General features: G+C 34.0%; 2 protein-coding genes and 1 long non-coding RNA gene across 7 annotated transcripts in view; 1 reads left to right on the forward strand and 2 right to left on the reverse strand.

Moving 5' to 3' along the window:
- Nucleotides 1-1,681, reverse strand: part of LOC115210577 (solute carrier organic anion transporter family member 74D-like) — an 85,716-nt gene extending 84,035 nt beyond the window's left edge. For all 4 annotated transcript variants that reach the window (XM_036502427.1, XM_036502426.1, XM_036502429.1 and 1 more), the window contains exon 1: nucleotides 1,570-1,681. In XM_036502427.1, the coding sequence (XP_036358320.1) occupies nucleotides 1,570-1,661 (92 nt within the window). In that variant the 5' untranslated portion in view covers nucleotides 1,662-1,681. The remainder of the gene's footprint in view (nucleotides 1-1,569) is intronic.
- Nucleotides 700-1,113, forward strand: LOC118763106. Its single transcript, XR_004998861.1, has 2 exons — nucleotides 700-986; nucleotides 1,019-1,113. It is a non-coding gene; the product is annotated as an uncharacterized LOC118763106 (long non-coding RNA).
- A 564-nt stretch (nucleotides 1,682-2,245) lies between the features above and the next one.
- Nucleotides 2,246-23,535, reverse strand: part of LOC115211132 (son of sevenless homolog 2) — a 117,194-nt gene continuing 95,904 nt past the window's right edge. For both annotated transcript variants that reach the window (XM_029780077.2, XM_029780078.2), the window contains 14 exons: nucleotides 22,520-22,708; nucleotides 21,824-21,941; nucleotides 19,401-19,484; nucleotides 16,854-17,066; nucleotides 15,493-15,621; nucleotides 13,878-14,034; nucleotides 13,191-13,292; nucleotides 12,293-12,448; nucleotides 10,242-10,424; nucleotides 9,706-9,823; nucleotides 8,849-9,021; nucleotides 5,574-5,690; nucleotides 3,693-3,924; nucleotides 2,246-2,835 (listed from right to left, as the gene is read on the reverse strand). In XM_029780077.2, coding sequence (XP_029635937.1) covers nucleotides 2,390-2,835; nucleotides 3,693-3,924; nucleotides 5,574-5,690; nucleotides 8,849-9,021; nucleotides 9,706-9,823; nucleotides 10,242-10,424; nucleotides 12,293-12,448; nucleotides 13,191-13,292; nucleotides 13,878-14,034; nucleotides 15,493-15,621; nucleotides 16,854-17,066; nucleotides 19,401-19,484; nucleotides 21,824-21,941; nucleotides 22,520-22,708 — 2,417 coding nt within the window. In that variant the 3' untranslated portion in view covers nucleotides 2,246-2,389. The remainder of the gene's footprint in view (nucleotides 2,836-3,692; nucleotides 3,925-5,573; nucleotides 5,691-8,848; nucleotides 9,022-9,705; nucleotides 9,824-10,241; nucleotides 10,425-12,292; nucleotides 12,449-13,190; nucleotides 13,293-13,877; nucleotides 14,035-15,492; nucleotides 15,622-16,853; nucleotides 17,067-19,400; nucleotides 19,485-21,823; nucleotides 21,942-22,519; nucleotides 22,709-23,535) is intronic.

A 23,535-nucleotide genomic window follows, 5' to 3' on the forward strand; every position in this document is an offset into this window, starting at 1 on the left:
TCTGTATATTTTAGTGAGTTTTAACAGCTGCAAATGATTTTTCTAGTTTGTAAGATAAATTTTAATTTTTTTAGTGCTTTTTAAATGTATGTAGAAATATATAAACATAAATACATACTTTTGTACATACATAGATGATAGCACACATGAGACTGCGTGAATAACAGTTTTGTGTATGTTAATATCTGATAATTGTAACTAACGGTTTATAGCTAAGTTTTCATTGGACAGCGTTATCTTTGGTTAGACTTTTTCAAATAATTAGTTTCAATGAAAGGTGGGGGGGCAACAACAAACTAATAGATGATTTTTTTAAAACTTGACATTACAACTCTGATTAACCTTAATTAGATATCTACACAAAATTAAATGAAAAGATGCTTTTAAGGTGATTGTTTTATTGATTGAAATGAGATACCCCACACCAAAGAATTAAGTTTTGCATTGGGGATTATCTAAAAAGACTTCAAATATACTAGCGAAATTATTAATTTACAATCCAATGACAATATACTAATCTGAGGAAATATGAAAATTTGAAAATTCAATGTAATTCTCAGCATCTAATACATGAAAAAGGATTTATATGTAATTTAACCCTTCATTATTCATATTTGCCAAATGCAGTGAGCTGCCAGGTTCATGGCAGCAAATATTTGTGTGAACCAAGTACAACCACCATCACTAACAAACAAGAAATTATGTATTTTGTCTTACTGTCGTCATTGTCTTATAAACAGACCAACATTGCTTATACCATTAGTGTTGTGAATGCTAAAGGGTTAAATTGTATGTGTGTGTGTCATTTAAGAATTTGAAAAATGATAGAAATTCTTATTAATATTATTTGTTAAGTATTTTACTGTGTCCTGGCCTAATTAAATACAAATCATTTGGAAGTGCAGGATTAATAATTTTGCTTCAGGGTATTCAAGGATTAGCATATTAGTAGAAATTTAGAAACAATTATAGTCAGAGAGAGAAAGGTAGATAGATAGATAGATAGAGAGAGAGTGAGAGAGAGAGAGAGAGAGTTAGTAGGATATAAGGATCAGAGACACTGAACACAGGGGACTATTGAACCCAGTGGTAAAAGTCGGAAAAAAAAATAATTTTAAAAAAATGGAAGTAATAATAATAATAATAATGATAATAATAAAAATAATAATGATGATAATAATAAATAAAGGCTAGATGCTGGGAATAGCTGTTTTGTTGTCATGAACATTTTTAAAAACACAGGATCAAGAAATAACACCACCATCCAGCAACCATCACCCAGATTTATCTAAGTGTTACTGTCCCAAACCACATCACATGTCTATTCAAAATGTTCTGTACTGCTATTACAAGGAGGATTGAGGTGGGAAGGGGCTAATTGTTTTTTCTTTTTTGTTGTTGTTATTTTAACCATGAATGTGTATGTGTGTATGCATGTATATATACATACACACAAACACACACACAATGTGTACATACATGTGTGTATGTGCGAAGTGTGTGAAGGCAAAACTTTCCTTACTATCATTATCATTATCACCACCATTATTATTATTATTTTTTATCTACTTTATATACTGCCAAATTATTTGGAAATTGTTCCCTGGATTTTTATCTGTTTGCATCAAAATGTTGTGCAAGATCAATGTATGTTTAAGCATTTCACTGCAATACCAGCGATAGTAGTCATAATAGTAATAATAGCAGTAGTAGTAGTAGTGGCTGCAACAGAGACCACTGCTGTCTTAGTGGCAGTAGCAGTAGTAGTAGTAGTAGAATTAGTAATGATGATAATAATAATAATAATAATAATAATAATAATAATAATAATGATTAACAACAAAACCAACAACAACAAAGTAGTAGTAGTAGTAGTAGTAGTTGTTACAGCTGTGAGGTACTCCCGCTGTCTGGGCAGCAGTAAGTAGTAAGAGTAATTATTGTAAAAGATGACAGTGTTATATTTAACAGGAGTGACTGCAGCAGATGCGACCGTGCTATCGTGTCAGCAGTTGTATTAATTAGCAGAGACAACAGTTTCGGCTGCGCCGTTCGTGTAACGGCAGCAGCAGCAGTAGTTTGTCCAGTGACAGCAGCCAGGAGAAGCAAGCAAGACTGGAACGATGGGGGCTGTTGAAAGTGTACGCTTGTGAAACAGCAAATTGTTTGTTCCAGATTTCCATAAAGATTTTGTTCTCTCTTCATCTGTCTGTGTATTATTTTAAAACTGTTTCTTTTAAGTAGCATATTTCTGTTTCTTTTTTTGTTTGTTTGTTTGTTTGTTTGTTTGTTTTGTTATTTTTTTTTTTTTGTTTTAATGGATCATTCCAAGGTGGTTTGGTTAGCAATCCAGCTCTTTCTTGACTCAATGGAGGGAAAAGAACTGGTATCAATTTGAGCTGATTTGTTGCCAACTGGGTATATGTTTGTATGTCTTAGGAGGCAGTTCTGGAATAGTATTATCACCGTTAACATTGAAATCATTTGAACTGGTATAGTTCCGCTCGGAATTCCGCTCTGGAGGGGTGGTGTTGTAGTGGGGGTGGCTGTGTGGCCGAGACAAAGGCATGCTCTGTGCTAGTGTTAATGTCCCATAGCCCACATCCCTGCGAGGTGGAACAGGTGGGGGTATGCTATCACGATTGTCCCTGGGAGGTAGAGAAGGTGGTTCAAGGGCCATTGATGAACTTGACTTATTAGGCACATAGTCCAAGATAGAAGACACAGAGTCTTTGCCTCGCTTTCTTGGAGGCAATGGAGGAGGCAGAATAGGTGGAATAGGTTCTTCTTGAGGAGAGTTCAAAGACATTATATTAAAAACTGGGTTGAGATTTCCTGCAAAAAAACAGACAAACAATTAGTAGAAGGTTAGATACAGATTTACAAATTTTATTATAAAATCTGAGAAAAAGAAAAAATGATCATGTGAACTGGACATCACAACATAAAGAAAAAGAATTATGATTTAACTCATCATCATCATTTTAATATCCACTTCTCCATGGTTGCATGAACCAGAAGGAGTTTATTAAGGCAAACTTTCTATTGCTGGATGCTCTTCCTGTTGCAAACCCTCACTTGTTTCCAAGTAGGGTAAAGAACGTCTTTGGTCATGAATGACCATGAGATTGCACCTAGAAAGTTCTCCTTTTTTTGAAAGACCAGCGGTCACCCATGCATACTAGTCTCCCCTCTCCATGCCCTGATATTGTCCAAGGGAAAGGCAAAGGGGCTGATACATCTTGGCACCAGTGACATCGCAACTCATTTTTGCCAACTATGTGAACTGGAGCAACATGAAATAAAACGTCTTGCTCAGGAATACAACACACAGCCCAGTCTGGGAATTGAACTCACAACCTCATGATTGTAAGCCCAACACTCTAACCATTAAGCCATGTGCCTTCACACGCATGGTGATATTTTTCTCATGCCAGGTATGTTTACACAAAGGCGGCGAGCTGGCAGAATCGTTAGCACGCCGGGCGAAATGCTTAGTGGTATTTTGTCTGCCACTACATTCTGAGTTCAAATTCCGCTGAGGTCCACTTTGCCTGCTTTAGCCATTTCAATTATATTTGTTACAAAAGAATAATAACGAACAGTCTTAACCAATAAAACAAATTATGAAATGAAGCTAAAAAGAAACCAACATAAGATCACATAGAAATTAAAAAAAACTTCATGCACACCTGAGACAGATAGTGAATTTGCAAAGCTGTAACTTCCATCTGTAGTTGTAGGGGTGAGTGGAGTGTTTGGTGTTGCTGGGGGAGTATGTTGTATCAATTCAGTGTCTTCTTCATTGACTCGCTGGTGGCCAAATGGAACAAAATTGAATGTATGACTGCGGGTTGTTGTGTTGTGACGGTTAGACTGCGGTTTGATTCCAGGAGATTTCAAATTAAAATCAGTTTTTCTTGGCTGGTTAAAGAAAAAAAAAACAACATTTAAATTAAAGTGTATCACATACATTTTTATAGCAAACACACACAATCAGTAGTCTGGTTGATATAGATGTATTGATATTTTAATATGAACAAACTTTAGGCGGTGAGCTGGCAGAAAAGTTAGCATGTCTGGTGAAATGCTTAGCCGTATTTCGTCTGCGTTACATGCTGAGTTCAAATTCTGCTGAGGTCGACTTTGCCTTTCATCCTTTCAGGGTCGATAAATTAAGTACCAGTTACGCACTAGGGTCGATGTAATCGACTTAATTCGTTTGTCTGTCCTTGTTTGTCCCCTCTGTGGGTAGTAAAGAAATAGGTATTTTGTCTGTCTTTACGTTCTGAGTTCAAATTTGGCCGAGGTCGATTTTGCCTTTCATCCTTTCGGGGTCGATAAATTAAGTACCAGTTGCATACTGGGTCGATATAATCGATTGCCCCCTCCCCAAATTTCAGGCCTTGTGTCTAGAGTAGAAAAGAATATTTGTCGATGAAGCTGTCTATGATCCAACTCTAATGTATTCCAAGGTTTATTTGTCTTTCATACTCTTCCTTCTGTGGATTAATGACAAATGTACTTCTAACAATGCTCTTTCTCCAATCCAGAGGATACCATTCCCATTAGTAAGAGTTGATAAATTAAGTACCAGTTGTGTACTGGGGTCGATCTAATTGACTGGCCCCTTCCCCCAAAATTTCAGGCCTTGTGCTTAGAGTAGAAAAGAACATGAACAAACTTTTAGACACCCAACCAACAATTATAATATTCTTGGATTTAAGTCCATGGACTTGATGGCACATATGGATATGTAATTTTACTAGGTATTCATAGATGGTCATTCAACATATATCTGAAGTTAAAGTTGAATATTCCAAGGCCTGTATTTTGGTAACATAATAATAATAATAAAAAAAGCAGTTGTGAATGCACTAAAGCTATTGTAAATCATATGCTTAAATAAAAATAATTTTAGTTATATGGTTTTGATCCACTTTTGTTTTCAATCATCATCATCATCGTTTAACGTCCGTTTTCCATGCTAGCATGGGTTGGACGGTTCAACTGGGGGCTGGGAAGCCAGGAGGCTGCATCAGGCTCCAGTCTGAAACACTGCCAGATCAGATTGGAGCCCGGTGCAGCCTCCTGGCTTCCCAGACCCCAGTTGAACCGTCCAACCCATGCTAGCATGGAAAACGGATATTAAATGATGATGATGATGTCATTTTTTAACCTTGTTGTGTTATTTTTCATTTAAGTGTTGACCACATTTCTAATCGTTATTGACATTCATCTACAATGGCAACAAACACTGAACATTTTAGATATGAGTAGAGAGAAAATATTTAACACCTGAATATTCACCATGGTTGAAGCTCAAAGCTTTTCTGTTAATAACAGCTAAACAATCCTTCAACTACCATGCTTTTGTGTAAATAATTTAAAACACAAACATAGTCTTTGAGATGTGGATTTTTGATTAAGTAAGAATTACAATGACTAATAATTTTCACTGAAATATAAAAAATATTTAATTAATATTTCTTTAAAAAAGAGTAACAATTATAATTTTACTGGGAAACTAACCAATATTGAATATTATAGTACTGGAATGAAATAAAACTCACATATTTCCGTGGTTGTTTTTCTCCACGAGGCTCCAAATCCAAAGACTTGTTATATAAATAGTCATTGAAGTCCTTTTCACTTAGGTCACCAAGTGGATTAAGGTTTACAAAGAACTCCTGACAAAGAAAAGGATGGAAACTATTAACATAAATGATGTACTCAAACTTGTTTAATGATGAAGTTTAACTCTAGAACACCAAAAAATTACAGTTATCATTAATGTTGCATGCCAAAAACTTAAGTTACAAAAAGAAGTTGTTGATGATGTTAACAAACAGTTTTACAAGTCTAAATTAAACACCAGCATTTTCCACACTGATACAAATTGCAATTAATAAAAATGAAATACTATAACCAGGTATCTTCTTTAACTATGTTCATTAATAAGAAAATCTATAATTAATGAATGTAAACAAATTAAATAAGTCATACCAAATATAAAAACTATGTAAAAAATTCAGTATCTATCAATAATCTACTAACTCTGTAAACTGTTATAATGAAATCTCTTAGCTTATTACTGTGCAAGTGTGTGTGGCTGATGTGAGCCAAATAGCTCAAAATGGGCCAGTCCTGTGATCCTGTTAGCTGGTAGGGGTTCGCTCCCCCTGCTAGTGATACACTGTATATAAAGGGTGCAGAGCTTGCACTGAAAACCAGCTGGCAGAGAATCCACCTGGGATTAAACTAGTAGTAACATTCATCTGCCACTTTGATGTAGCTACTCGCTTTAATGAAATCTAAAGTGTTAGTGCTTGAAGGGTTAATACAGTACAACCATAAGTATACAGAGACTGGAAGGAACATTACACAACCATACATCAATATAATGATTTATTCTTAAAAGGTCAACACAGTTCTCTTGTTTAATAGTAAATCCCAGTGGATTAAAATCTTAATGTTACTTTTGCATAAACTCAGAGAATGCATACCTTGAATACATTTTTACCTGTTATAAACCTAAAGGTTTATATTAAAATATAGTCATTTTAAAGATTGGAGAAATAAATTCATATAAAAAAATCCAGATCAAATAGATTACAAATGAGGAAATAAATGAAATTCCTAATAGATTCTTGTGATAAGAGTAAACTGCAATCTATCCATTGATTTATGCTATTTTTTGTGCCCCCCCCCCCCTCACCCGTAGCCAAAGTGCTCAATTCTTAATTCTGCAAGTGGTTTATTCAGTGTTGTACTGCTGCTGTTGGTCACACTATTGTCTACAAAAGCTGAAAGCAATTTCTTACCACCACCACCACCAATTAGGAGACCACTACAACATATATATATAAAAGACAAATATGAGCAAAATAAGATATGCCTTGATGTAGCCTCATAACATTGTCTAGAGTATCTACATGCTGTTTCAAAGACAAAAAACTTTCCCAGACTTTATAAATGCCAGACACCATGATTTCTCTTGACCTCTCCTACTGATTACAAATTTATCAAGTAGCCAAAACTTACTTCATCACAAAAACCTTAGTCTATATTCAAACCGACAAAGTTTCTCAACTCTGGATAGTTACTGACCTTATACAATGCATATATGTGTCTTAACCCTAAACCCGCACAAGAGTATAGCTCAAATATCTCAGAGAGATGAGTTGCTACACTCACAAATTCGTCTTAGACCATGACCAAACAAAAGGACAGCTAACAGGCTGACCACTAAACTACAACCTTCCAGCTCAGTGACACATTATATTTTCCTTCTGGGTCTTCTACCATTACCACAATTCTTTTACTGTTAACAAAAATACTCTTGTAAACTAAAAATATGTATACTACCCTCACTGAAGCACACCTAATTTACCCACTTACTGTATTTCTCCTCACTCCTCTCATCACTGAATACTTTACCCAAACCTTGCAAAATCTGCAACCTTCATCATCATCATCGTTGTTTAACGTCCACTTTCCCTGCTAGCATGAGTTGGATGATTTGACTGAGGGCTGGCAAACCAGATGTCTGCACCAGGCTCCAATCTTGATCTGGCAGAGTTTCTACAGCTGGATGCCTTTCCTAACGCCAACCACTCCGAGAGTGTAGTGGGTGCTTTTACGTGACACCGGCATGGGGGGCCAGTCAGGCGGTACTGGCAATGACCTTGCTCGAATGTTTTTACACGTGCCAGTAAGGCAACGATGGTAACAATCACGCTCGAATGATGCCTTTTACATGTCACTGGCATGGAAGCCAGTTAGCCACTCTGGCAACGATATGATTGAAAATAATCAACCCATCAACATTGCTGTTACTCAATGTGAAATAATACACATACAAAATATAATGTAAAGTTAATACGAACTAACACTTTGGTGAATATTATGTTACAAAACTAATCAGCTGTTGTTTTTAGTTAAAGTTAAAAACCCCAATGAAAAATACAACCACTAATTAAAATACCAGCATTGTCATAATCAAATGATGGCATCAAGAGGATGGTTCAACAGGATCTGACAAGCCAGAGGGTTGCATTGAATTACAATGTCTCCCTTGGTAAGATTTCTACAGTTGGATGCCCTCCCCTAATGCCAACCACTCGAGAGTGTACTGGGTGTTTTTTTCGTGGCACCAGCATGTATAATGTTTATTATGTGTATACACATCAGCATTTTAATCTGAGATGGTTTCAAGTGCATGTATTAATTTGGTCATTAATTAGTTAAGAATGACATTAAAATAGATAGTGTATCATCTCCAATACTATAATTCATTGTATCTATAATTGATAACAGAAATGTGTAATGATGAATATCGTAAATCCTCTAGTATAGTCCGCCCTTGAGTATAATATGCAGGGGATTTTTAGGGGGCTGTACCTCTGAAAAACCTAAACCTTGTGTATAATACACATCCCTTCTCTAACTTGAGTCAAGGAGGTTATTATTGTAAAGATGTATACGGTAACGTCCTTTATTAGTATTGTATATATAACATAATGCAAATGTGTAGCTTTTTTGTGCATTTTGTTTACAGAAAATAAAGAAATAACAGTAATAACGTTTAATAAATGTTGCTTATTGCAAGTTATGGATGATTCTTTTATGATTTCAATGCTTTCAGGCTTAGCTTAAGGTATTTTCGCATCCGATATCACAAAATGTATCTGAATAAACATTGCCGGACAGCAAATAGAGATTCGGACATTGCTTAGAAAATAATTTTCATTTTTAACCTCATATATAGTACGCACTAGGGATTTTGACCATTAAATTTTGGGAAAAAAGTGTGGATTACACTCAAGTATTTACGGTAATTACTTACCCTAATTGAAGATTCCACCTTGAAACAATAAGGTTGGTTCTGATACTGCTGAATTTCACCTGTAATTTCTGCCACTCTTCTCCTTTTACTGAAGTTTATGATACCCTCAGGTCGATTAGGAAGAAAATCAGGATTACCTTCCTCAGTTAATAAAATGTTCGTGAGATACATCCCTGATAAGAAGAAAATAACAACAAAAAAATTCATAGCTTTTAATCATCAAGCAAGCATTAGTATTTTTCCAGTGTTGACATAAACTCAAGTGAATCAACAAAATCTTGAAGCTGTCTTCCTTAATAGGGCTGATAATACAGCTGTTGTGTTCTTCATCATAATCATCGTCATCATCATTTAACATCCGTTTTCCATGATGGCATGGGTTGGCTGGTTTGACTGACATTTGGAGAGCCAGTAGCTGCACCAGGCTCAAATCTGATCTATCAATGTTTCTACAGCTTGATGCCCTTCCTAACGCCAACCATTCCAAGAGTGTAGTGAGTGCTTTATACATGCCACCGGCACAAGGACCAGTCAGGTGGGCCTGGCATCGATCGTGCTCAGATAGTGCTGGCCACATTCGGATGGTGCTTTTAACATGCCACAGGCATGGGAGCCAGTCAGGGGGTACTGGCATTGGCCACGTTCAGATGGTGCTTTTTAAGGTTGCTTGGTTAGAACTAAATAACAACAAATCAAATGCCTATTTAAAGTGAAGTGCTGTAACCTTATGCTGGAAGTTTTAAAATCTGTTGCCAGCCTGTCATGTTTAAAAGCAGAATGATGATTTATTGAAAGAATGCTAGTCTACTCAATATGACATGTTTTCACAAAACAACAACGACAGGAGGAATACTCACCAAGGAAAGGGACACATGGCGGATTTATTGATCGCAATTTTTCTATGTATTTTTTGAAGTGGTCAGAATTCAATTCTTTTGCCTCATCAAATGCTCGAATCATTTTACTAGGAATTTCCTGAAAAATGGACGATTTAAAATTTCAAGATAAAGTTAAATTGATCTTAAATAAAATTGATAAAATTAATGATTTATTATCAGCAAGAGAACATTTTGGAAAAGTCAAAATATATTCATGTTATCAACTGAAAAAAATGCTTTGTACAATGAGTTTTTGCTCCATTTGTCTCCTTTAAGACCCTTTGATGTACCCAACCTATTGCCATTACTATCTACTAAATAATAAGCAAGTCTTTAAAACAACATTAATTAGAAATCTCTGAATGTGATTAATCACAATTACTAACAATTCTAAAGAAATATCAACCATTCTAATTTTATTCAATTTGTTTTTACTTTCTATGCCCCTGAAGCCCACCCATTTTACAGATCCAATTCCTCATTAGAAGAAAAATTAGCAGATAAATCAAACTTACCTCAAAAGTGTGCTCCAACCTGAATACTGGAGCTGAATTGAGAGCACTTACTATTTCTAGTACACCATTAAAATTATTCAGGTCTTGAAATACTAACAGGATTTCGATAATGCGAGAAACAACGGCAACTCGCTCTTCAAAATTCTCTGCTTCAATAATACATTTTTCTAACCAGAAGGTGAACTGAAATAGAATTTAATGAACAGTTATTTTATCGTGTTTAACTTAATATGTATGTACAGGTGCATCTAGGCTTATTAAAGACATATGTATTATGTCTATAAAAGCACAGCTGCTTCAATGACTGAATACTCAGCTGATTTCTAAACTCAATTGTATTTTGTCATTCAACCAAGTAAGAGTAATACATGCAACCAATGGGTCTATCATAAACCATTTCTCTATCCAACCTCCATATATTATCCATGTTCTATGCCCTGGCATCTCACAACTCATTAAAATTATATTCTTTACTAATTCTAGCAATTATATTTTTATCACAATCATTATCAAATGGTAGTAAAGACTGTCTACTACGGCTGAAAAAAAAACCATTTGAGCAATCTTTGGATGTCACTTCATCAGTGCTTCAGCCTCTAACCATATACACTCAGTACCATTTAAAGTATTGATTTTCTATTAATTGGTTGAAGATCCCATTCCATCTTTTATGTATTTATTGCCTGCAATGAGCATCACATTCATAAAGTTGCTCACAGAGCTTCAGTCATCTCTATAAACATTATTTAATTATAATGAAAACGTACTACATTCAAAGCTAAACATTTTCATATATTTTAGATGAGAGCACTGCGATAAGGCAAACATATATGAAACCCTTCAACAACCAAACAACTTAGAAGCTAATTTACACAGTGGTTAAATTAAACATTTATCAATTTACTTCTGTGGAATTTATTTATTTAGTTCTGTGTCTGATAGTACTGAGTTGAACTCCTACCAGGATTTAATTTCTTTTCATCATTAGACTTCAATTAACAAATATCAGAAATTTATATTAAACAGGAAACTATTTAAAAAGCTCAAATTCTCTTTTCATTATGACATGAAAAAAAAAAGAAGATATTTCAATATAATTTAAGTTTATTCCATTTTTTAAAGTAATGAGTATCTTAATATTTTCCCAAAAATCCATTTGAGGGGTTGACTTTATCCCATAAACATTCCCCGATTAAATAACATTTGTCCTCACAGTAACTGATTAATAACTGCTTTGAATCTAAGCAGTATATGGGCAGAGCCATTAGAATAGTGGTTAGAATGTCTTACAATATTTCACCTGGTTCAAATCTTACCAAGTTTAAACTTTGCCTTTCACCCTTTTGGGGCTTGGTAAATACATAAAATAGCAGTCAAAGAATAATGGGTTGGTAGGATCATTAAATTGTTAGATGAGAAAGCAGTCTGGCAACAACAGCTGTGACAACACTGGTGCCAAGCTGTATCAGCCCTTACATTTTCATGGATAATACCAGGGGCATGGACAGGGGAGCCATGCATGCAAAGGCAATTACTGGTCTTCCATAGAAAAACCTTGCCCGGGCCTGCAATTTGGATAGGAACTTTTCAGGTGCAGATCCATAGCCTTACAAGGCATACAAAATACTTGGAAACTTTTGATGGAGATTCTTAATAATGAGATCTGGCCGAGCATAAACCAGTTTCAACAGGAATGTTTTAAAATTAAAGACTACAAGGATTATGTGTGTGCGCGTACATACACACACACATACACAAACGTTTGTATAAATATGAAAGCATGTAATTCATGCAAGTCAGCTTCAATACATTAGGTTAAAATATATATTCAATTATTCAAACTATATTACCAATTACAAAATAACAGGTGTAATTTGACTTCAGTATCATAAATTAATAAAAGGTAAATATCATTTTAAATTAATTTTTTTGAAATTTAAGAATTCCTATTTCAGAATCAACTAATAGATCAGAGGAAAATATTTCACTTTGGTTAAAAAGTTTCCTTTTTGGGAAATCTTTTGCAAAATCTTATTAAATAAATGAATTACCATAGTCGAGTGGTGAATCATCTTTAGTAAGTTTGGTGAAGTTTTGTTTTTATCCTTCTTGATCCATACACTGCCAACCAACTCAGATGGTTGCACTGCTCGGTATAAATCAAATTCTAATAGTGTTACCTGACGGGCAATTTCTATTGGATGTAACTGAAAAATAAAGTTAAAAATAGTCTCAGCACAGTTAGAAAAAATATTTTCAAAAAATGAAATTACATTACTTGCGTTTTATTTATTTCAGTTGCAAACAAGAAAAGCAATGCCTATGACCTTAGCAAATCTTCAGTTTGGAGAGATCCATATAGTTCATCTTCAGTTTGAAGTTACTTATAAAATAAGGTATTTTCAAATTATTAAAGAAATTGTTATTGATCATCATAGTAAAATACTAAGTTAACTCGAAACTATTCACTATTTACTTACTGATTTCAACACATCTAAATAACCACCTGGAAGTTGTTGAAAAAACATTCCTTAGCCTTTTTTTGGTTGAATTAATCAAGCATCATCTGATAGCTTTGAGATTTTGGTGATATGATTGTTTATTTTTAGAATGCCAGTGAGAGGCTAGATCTAGCCAGTTTGAACATAAAACTGGTAGAATATTGGGGCCGGATTAGGCCAGCTTAAATGCTGAAGGGTTCAAAGTAAAAAGCAGATTCGACAGTATTTAACATCAAAGAGAAAAACCACGATTAATATCAATATCAGCTGTAAAACCATTTTTGATGATGATGATGATGATGGTGGTATCTCTCCTGTTTTTACTTAGGAGTAATATTTCAATAAACAAGAGTAGGTGTCAGATGCACGAACAAACAGCAAAGAGTAATATTTAGATTTGTCATACTTTGTGGTTTTGTCAAGAGGATATGAAGAGGTGAATACTTACAGTCATGAGATCAAACTCTTCACTTGCAAATGCCAAATGCCACTCAAAAGGAGGGGGTACAGATTGTAATACTGTTCCTCTCTCAGTACTACTACTCTCAACCTGGAAATACAGGAAAATCAAGGATCAAATTAATACATATTCGTTTTCAGTGGTTTGATACGACAAAGAAATGAACTGGATAAAGGGGGAGATAAGGGTGGCTGTTAGTAAGAGTTGAATTAGTACTCGATGTTGACTAAATTATCAACAAGCATTAATAAATTATTTATTGATTCTGTTTGTCAACTTATTTCAGAGTAAGAAATATATTTAATGTAAAAATAATTAGTGGCTCTGAGTTTTCTATAAGCTTAGGCTTACCAATTACTTTGTGAATGGAATTTGTTAGATGGAAACTCCTACTCTCTCTCTCTCTCTCTCTGTGTTAAAAATTATATTAACAGAATGAACCGTATGTAAATATATGAGTAATAAAAATAATATTTCCTAAAGCCAATGAGATGACACTGACCCGACTGGTAGTCTGATGGATTTGCTAAAGGCAAATATTTAAGCAACAGGTCTTCTGAATGAAAAGTAGTACAATTAGCTTGTTTCAAACTATAATTACTTGAAGTAAAGGCAAAATAAACTTATTTAATGCAAGCAGCAACAAAATGGAAATTAAAAATAAAAATGATATACCTTTCTATAAATTACTTTTGTAATCGACCGAGCCATCTTCCTCATAGCTTTACCCTGAATCCTATCCAGAAAGCTGAAGAGTTTCTGAAGTAGACTTTTGTCTCTTTCAAAGTCGTAAAAGTGGCGTTCTACCCAATGTCGTAAAACATTTAAAACTCTGAAAAAGTAAAGAGTAGAGACAAATAGTTTTAATTAGAAGTTGTACAGGACTTGCTCAATCTGAAAATTATAACACCTTAGTGCCATAAAATGATCATGTGTAAAATAAATACAAAATGCAGTCTTGGGTTCAATTCCACATTGCAGCACCTTGGCAAGTGTCGTCTACTATAGCCCTGGACCAACCAAAGCCTTGTGAGTGGAACAAGGGGATGGAAACTGAAAGAACCATATCGAGTATATATGTGTGTGTGTGTACCCTTGCTGTATATGATGGTTGTATAAAAGCATTATAATACAAACAAGGTTGTTTGTTCCCAGTCTTCCACAAAATCATGAGAAAATATTACCTTGCTTGAGAATAGGTAGCGATAGGAAAGGAATCTAGTGACAGAAAACTTGTCTCAACAATTGTCAGACCCATGCAAGCATAGAAAAATGGACAAAAAACGATGATGATGAGGACAATATACACAAACTATTCCAAATATAAAAAGCAACAATAAATGGCTAGGTTAGCCATATAGTATTTAATTTGAATGTCTCATCATCATTATTTACCATCTGCTTTCCCTGCTGGCATAGGTTGGATGGTCTGACTCAGAACTGTCAAGCTAGGAGGCTGCACCAGGCTCCAATCTGATCTGGCAAGGTTTCTACAGTTGGATGCCCTTCTTAACACTAACCACTCTGAAAGTGTAGTGGGTGTTTTTATGTGCCACCAGCACGGGAGTCAGTCAGGTGGAACTGACATCGGCCACACTCAAATGGTCCTTTTTACGTGCCAGTCAGGCGGCACTGGTATTGGCCATGCTCAAATGGTGTTTTTTTATATGCCAGTCAGGCAGTACTGGCATCAGTCATGCTCAAATGGTGCATTTTACATGTCACTGGCACAGGTGCCAGTCAGGCGGCACTGGCATCGACCACACTTGAATCGTGCTTTTTATATGCCACCAGCATAGGTCTCACATTTCTAAGTTTAAATACCAAGGTGTATGATAATGATGATAATCTATGTACAAAGAATTTAAGCTTATTAAATATTTCCCAATCATTTGTGCTAAATAAAAACAAAATAAAATTCGTTTAAAAAAATACTCCAAAAAATGAAAACAAGTTTTCTTATGGACAATATATAAGAGAATCAAATCTGCTCTGAGAGATATGCTTACACTGAAAATATAACCATTTCAAATTTTGGCACAAGGCCAGCAATTCTATGAGGAGGGATTTCATCTATTACATCGACCCCATTGTACAGTTGATACTTACTCTAATGATCTTGAAAGGATAAAAGGTGAAGTTGAACACAACATAATTTGAACTTAGAACTAAAGAGTTGAAAGAAATGCCGCCAAGCGTTTTATCAAAAGATTTGGCCAGCTCACAGCTTTGATGGTAATAGTTAAACAATTTCATATCTAAGAATTAGAAAAACAAAAACAATGCTTACCGAAACTGCACAGGTTTGATATATTCTTTTCGAAGACGTTTGAGATCACGTAAAGAAAGGGAGGTGGGGTCACCAGAGGCGGGGTTGTCATCACTTTGTTGTTTCACTTCCGATTCAGGAATATCAAATCTAAAAATAAAAGGAATTTATTTTTTATACTTTTAATATCAAAAAGGATCATTAAAATATTGGCTAATTAACAATTCAACTATGATTAATTGAACTCTGAATTGTTTTTTCCTACATATAAGCTGCTGCTCTTAACATGAATGACATTCTTAAAAATGCAGTTCAGCACAGCTGTTCTCAGATGCTCATAAGAAAATATTCTGAATATACCAGTGTTGCAGAAAATGAGAAGGAACCATGACAAAAATATTAAGTGTGCATTTCTGTGCTGGTGTACACAAGGTGCAGGAGTGGCTGTGTGGTAAGAAGCTTGCTTACCAACCACATGGTTCCGGGTTCAATGCTACGGCATGGCACCTTGGGCAAGTGCCTTCTACTATAGCCTTGAGCCAAACAAAGCCTTGTGAGTGAATTCGTCCAGCATGCTAATGATTTTGCCAGCTTGCTGCCTTCTTAACAACAACAGCAGCAGCAAACAAACAAACTGACAAAAAGATAGACATGAATAGTCCAGAAAGATTTCAGACAAAAAACATGCCTCCTCATTGATATGATTATCCCAATCAACATAAATGTATCTGTCAAGACCTACTAAAAACTAAGCAAGTATAAAGATCTTGAAGTAGAAATTGACAAAATGTGGAACCTCAACATTAAAACAATACCTGTTGTCATAGGTGCCCTAGGAATGATAGCAAAAGGGGCTGATTTCTACCTAGCTCATCAGATACCAGGAAACCCAAAAAAAGGCAGAAATTCAACAGATAGTGCTCATGGGAACTGCTCATATCCTACGTAAAATACTGACTATGTAATCTCAAATCTTAAAACAAACTCATAATTTTCTTATGTTTTCTTAAACATTCTTTAGAGCAATACTATGTGCAAAATCAAATATATGACACTCTAGGCATAACACCAGCTTGAACTTCTAACTTGTCTCTTGAGGTCTCTGGGTGAGACTTGAAGTCAACTTGTACAAATACAAAGCAAAAGTCAAACATATAATAATAATAATAATAAACTTAATTATTTTACTCTAAATTTCACTAAATTCGTGATAAATTTAAAATTCAACAGTGTGCATGTGTGTGTGCATCTGTGGTGTTTATTTTTAATGAAATTAATGTAAATGGGGAATTGTTTTAGGATAAACTTAACTTTAGTACATAATACTTTTGGTTCATAACTTATCAAACTGAATTTTTGAAAGAGAATTATCTTATTCTTACCGTTCAATTAAAAGATCCAACAGCGTTTGTGGTGTACAGAAGGATCTATAGGTTGTGAGGAATGTTGGTACAAATTTGGGATCAGCATACATATGGTAGGTGAGTCGTTCAACAAGTTTAAGGAGAGTTCCCCCTTTAATTAATGGACTCTCTCCACTTGCTTCTTGGTTCTCTTCAAACACAATGTTGTCACTAGAGTCTTCTACAGCAAACCTAAAATAAATAAAAGTTGAAAAAAAAATTAAAACAATGGAAAAATGAATAGAAAAGAGAAGTTTTATTTACTTTTATTGTTTTTACATAAAATTTTCCATGTCAAAATTGTTGGCAGGAATTTCTGCAAACTCAGATATTTGCATATTTTTTTTATCTTTCATTAGCTTCAGTCAATAGGCTGTGGCTATGCTGGAGCACTGTCATGAAGAACTTTGGTTGAATGAATTGATTTCAGTAGTTATAAACTTTTTTTTATAAAGCCTGGTATTTATTCTATTGGTCCATTTTGCTGAAGCACTAAGTTAAGAGGATGTAAACACATACACAAAGACACACGCAAACATGGGCTTCTTTCAGTTTCCACCTATCAAATCCATTTGCATGGCTTTGGTCAGCCTGAGGCTATAGTAGACATTTGCCCAAGGTGCCACACAGCGGGACTGAACATGGAACCATTGGATTAGAAAGCAAACTTCTTACCACACAGCCATGCCTGCACCTATGCTGGACCAATTGTCTTTGACTGAGGTTAAACTTCACCCTCCCCTCCTGAATGGGGCGCCAGTCCATCACAGAGTTAACTTCCCAGCTATTGCTAGAACTCATTGAAAGCTGAGTGAGCTGAAGCAATGTGAAATTAAGTGGTTTGGTCAAGAACAAACACCCTGTCTGATCTAGGAATCAAAACCACAATCTTTCAATCAGGAGCATAATACACTAACCACTAGGCTACACAGCTTCACATTCACCATATTAAAAGCTGAGCCTGTTATTGTTGTCCTCTTTCTTTAGCTTCAGGTTAGCACTGCTTTTATCAATCCAGCCAACACTATCCCACCCTGTTTTTATCCCTTTCTTTTTCTTTTTTTTTTAGTATTTGGCACACTTTACCCAGACTACATTATCTAATGTGCTTTTCCCTTATTAGGATAAACAAGTATGGTTTCAGAGAGATTTGGCTGCATTTTCGTGTAAGTCAAGTAACCATGTTTAGACTCCTTTTGTAAACTGGTTTGAAACAAGCAGTTATGTACCTTGTCAAAAGATACATCTTATAGCTGCAGTAAAATTTGAACTAATAATCAAGTAGTTTGGATTCCAACATTTTCTCCTTGCAGCTATTGTTTTAATATGTAATCTAATATTTTTTTGCTTCTCCTCTGTAACTGAATTTATTGAAGTTTTATATACAATACCAGGCATTATTCAAGAAAAGAGACTCAATGACCAATATATTATTTGAGAATCCTCATAATTCTGTATAAATATTTTATTTCAAATACACTATTTACGTTACTTTTATTACTTGCAACAGAGATACAGTTTTTTTAAAAAAACTTCTTTAACTTGCATTTCAATAGCAATCCATATAAGAAAATAATACACAGACACAATGAATAAACAAAATTTTAGCATGCTAAGAAGGGAGAGAGAGAGATACTAAGGGGACAAAGAATGATTACAGTCCTTCTGAAATAAAGATAAATATGTATTTGTGTCCATTAAATGGATATGTGCATGTATGGCACACACATATACACACACACATATTGAATGAACACAAATACCTTTAGCATTACTTCAGCAGAACAGTTGTCATTCCCTGCTCTCTTTTTGTCTTTCAGTTTGTCTCTCTCTCTCTCTCTCTCAAGCTAAAATATTGTTCATTCACAAAAGGCTTTATCATGTGTTTAATACGTAGGCTTTATCCCTGTGTGTATGTTTTCACGTCTGTATGTGTCTTCCAGTTTGCACACATGTTCTAATACCTGTTATGCAACAACCGAAATAAGTTTCTTTTCTATTTTGATATAATAAGGGACAAAATTCCTCTATTTTGAAGATTCCAGGGTCCAGAAATGTAATGGAACTTATTTTGAGGTAAAAAGGACCAAAATTACATTAGACAAAAAATTTTATTGGCACACTGTACTGTTTTTCACTAAAATCTCAGAAGGCACTGACAAATAAACAGATTCTGAATGCTAATTTTATAAAGAGTTGAGAAATTTGATCTAACAAAAACTATCAAACATGTCATAACAAAAAAGTAATCTTCCTTTCGAAAAAAGAGTAATAAAAGTACTATTTCTGTATGATGATTCCTTTATGTCAATTTTTCTGCAATGACTCTTGAGAAGATGATAAACAAAAATATAATATCTTATTAGTGATTATTTATGAAATAAAACTGAGAATTTAAACTCTCAAATGGTGTAACAATTCCAAAACTAGAAACATCTGAACTAAAAAAAAAACTTATTGCAGTCAGAATCTGGTTAGTGTAAAAAAAAAAGAGAAAAAAAAAGTAAGGAAAAGAGCAATACTCACTTATATATTAATGGTGGGGGTAACTGCAGTGGATGCTCTTTCTCTTCTTCCTTCAATATATTGTCTAATGTTCGTTCCAACATACTGAAAAATAAACCAAATATTGATAATAGCGTCACCTTGATTTTTAGCTGAAGCATGGAAATTTTTTTTTTTATATATCAGCAGCAATGAAATATAGAAATGTCAAATATAGCAATGAAATATAGAAATGTGAAATATAGAAAAGTCAAATTGTGTACCAAATTTTAGAGCAGTCATGGTCAAATTGCAGCCTGCAAAACTTCTTGAATGGTGCACCTAATGAAAAATTTCCTTGAATTTTTCTAATAGTGCAACTTATGCCTGTTTTAAAGTATCTGTAACCTTAAACAATAAACTAATAATCTGTAGCAGAAGATCAATACTATTGTAATATTGAAAGCAGTGAGGAGGAGTATAAGTAGTAAGATCGATTTTGTGAATACCCAGAGAATGCAATAAAAACTACTAGAAACATGTTTATTATCCTTTGCAAAGACAAATACGTTGTTTTAGAGAAGGAAAAAACTATACAGAGACAGATATAGCAAGGCTAACATTAGAAAAAAAAATAAATGAAATTTATGAAATGTAGCATGGTATCAGTTATATTTCTGATGAGATTACTGAAAACACTTGGTAGAAAATAATGAACTACTTGTTGTTTTCCACTGAAGGTTAGAATAAAGTTTGATTTTCAAAACTTCCACCTAAAAAACTGTCGAAGACCTGCATGAAGGAATAATATTATCAATAAAGTTTCAGGCAAGCATTTGTTAAAACTGTTTGTTTAACTCCCTTCTCTTTGATTTACTCAACATACAATCATTTGGTAAAGTAACCAAATGCTTACAATGGATGGAAATGCTGTCCTGGATCTATCTGTCCATGACCACCTGGTTGGGAACTTCTCACCAGATCATTCAAAAGTGTGTTGATAGAGCTTTCTCCAACCTTCACTGTTAACTTGAGTGTGTATTAGGGCTCAGTAAACCTTTCTCACTCTCCCTTTCCTAGATTATTCATATACACATCTTCACAGATGATGTAACTCCACACTCTTGCATGACATTGCACACAAGACTTGGCTATGCCCAATCACAACATAGTCTAATAAGGATATCATTAAAAGATCCAGAAAAAAGGACAGCTTAATCTAAAAACACAAACACTACACATCAAGAAATATTTACAACACTGCATTTTAACAACTAACAAACATAGTTAAAACTATCATACACTCTACAAATATGCATGACCAAACGTTATTCACAAAAGCAAAACCAGAAAATACTTTAGCTGCTGCTCCTAGTCCAATGCACAACACAAGAACAACCAATAGTATTGTTAACAGATTTAGAACAATGCATTCATCTGCATGAAAGTACACAAACTCTAACAAGTTACCAATACCACCAACTCATACATTTGACTTGAATTCTCCATTTTTTATCTCTGTTGTTCTGACTGTTTAATGCATCCAACTAAATAACATGCATGTCTTACTCCATTTCATCAATCTCATTATATATAACAACTCAAACTATTTTATTTTATTCTTTTCTAGAAAAGCATCTTAGAAAAGATTAAAAGAGAGGACAGAGAGCAGATATATATAATTCGAGTAATGAAAGAGTAACTACTATTATGAAGTAGAGAAAAGTGAACATTGAAAGAGTCGTAAAGAATAACGGTGCATAGGCACGTCAGGAGTGGGGGTTGGCGAATTTCAGAAACCAGGGAATATGTAACATGAACTTAAAAAAATAAAGTACAGAGATTAGTCTATGTTTGTACAAGAAAAGACAACACTAATCTAGCATACAGTGTGTATGAGTGATGTCTGTTAAAAATATTGATTTGTTTAATAAGAAATACTCAAGGCAGTTGTCAAAAAACCTCTGCAACTCTTTTGAAAAAATTCACCATGTCTTTATAATAGCTTGAGCTTAACAAATATAACAATTAACTATTTTAGTAGGCTACTTTGATGTAGTAAGTAACCTGTCAATGAATACAGGCTTCAAAATGCTCTTAATGTTATCAGGAATTAAAATTGTCAAGTAGTAAACATTGTGAAAAGTAATGATAGCTCATTGGAGATGGTAATCATATTATGGCAGAAAGACAAGAACAAATGAGCCAACTTTGTGTAAAAGTAAAATGAATGAGTTGAAAAACACAATGCAGGAAACAAGGGCAGTAACTACGAAAGATTTGAGCTATAATAATCGACAACTTTTCATTGGTGAAAATAGGACTTAAGCTGTTGTATGAGGGTAGATAAAGCAGAGGCAGAATCAAGAGATTGATCAAGGCTGAACGTGGTGAATGTGCACATCATTCCATTCAATAAAGAAAAATGATTTAAAATTTGTGACAAACAGAAAAACCACACTCACCTCCTTGTTTGTAGAGAAATTAATGCAGCCATCCAAGTGTTCTTTTCGTCTATAGATTTACACAGCATAATTATACTTGGATGGTCTCGGATCTGAATTTCAAATGCATGCTTATACTCTGAAAAATGGAAAAAAGATATGATGGTGATATATATATATATTTATATATATGTTCACACACACACAACCCATGCAACCATGGATAAACGGATTAAAAATATATGAATATATATACATGCGTGTGTGTATATATATGAAAGTGATTATGTAACTGCTGTTCTTTTGTCAGTCATTAAATTATATTATGCTCTGCAAAAACCCTATGCTTTACTCTAAAGCATAAATATATGAGTTCTAACAACTGGTTATTAGTATCACTATGTTTAAGCAAAATCATAAAATTTATACATTATGCTTTTATGACTAGCAGGCCAAACCTGTGAGGTTGCTACCAGCTGGCTTCTTTTAAAAGTATAATAAACAGGTACTACACTAAAAGGTATTGAGTAATTCTTCAGGTTAATGTTCATTTGTTTTTCTTTTCTTATAACTTGACATAAAAACAAACTCTAATATACATACATGAAAACATGTAGAAGCATATTTTGAAAACAAACCTCAAAATGAAATTAAAGAAATATCTATAAATCCATGTAATTTAATTAAAAGCTACCAATATAGAGTCATTCTTTTTACCTTCAGTATCTTCTTTGTCCACCACTTCTATCTTCCGTAAATAATGCTTCTCTTTGAGTTTGTATTCTGGTGCAGGTCCCATTGTTGAAGACCGTCGAAGATTTTGCTTACATAATACCAGCAAACCATCAAAGAGGAACACATACCGTTCTGTAGGACGCCGGCCAGTATATTTAAGTAATATTCCCTCTATAAAAGAAGAATGAAATGCATCAAAAATGTTTATCAAGAAAACTCAGCTTCATTTTACAAATTAATAATATCCAACAAAATTCTAGAATCTATCAACAGCTTAGATATAAGGATTTTAAGCTTAAGTAATTAACAATTAGTCTAAATACTACTCTATGAAGGTAAATTAACTAGAACATTAAATTATCCACAAGATTTTATTTCCACTTTTGGTAGGTAATTTCCTTCATGAAGATGCTAATTTTGTAATTAGTCAACTAGCCTTAACTCCAATATCTTCCATGCTTAAATATTTATATATTCTTTAATATATCAGAGACCTTTTTCCTTTTCTCTTTGAAATATTTAGTATAAATCATTAACTTTCAGTTAGTTATTTAAACTTCTCACCATGGCTCACTGTTCTGTTCAGTAAGCTTTGATAACAGATTTTTTAACCCTTTTGTTACTGTATTTATTTTAAGATGCTCTGTGTTTCTTTCAATTACTTTAAATATAACAAAGAATTTAGTAAAATAACTTAGTTATCATTAAGCTAGTGTTAGGAACATAAATTGTGATTAAGGTTTGGTGGAAGATTTTAATTCAAAACTTATGAAAACAAGATATTTGTACTCAGAGCCAAGAGCTGGTTTCAGCCAGGTTGGTAACGAAAGGGTTAATTAAATTTATGAGGTGTAAGTTAGTATGTTAGTATGTTGGCCTTTTCAAATCTATAGATGATAGTTGCATTCATAATACTCTCACATATGATATTAACTTTGAATCTTGTTGTCAATGACTTAAAATGGATGAAGAAACATATGATATTTTTTTAAAACTTT

Source organism: Octopus sinensis, linkage group LG4 (genome assembly GCF_006345805.1).
Source record: "Octopus sinensis linkage group LG4, ASM634580v1, whole genome shotgun sequence".
Taxonomy (NCBI): Eukaryota; Metazoa; Mollusca; class Cephalopoda; order Octopoda; family Octopodidae; genus Octopus; species Octopus sinensis.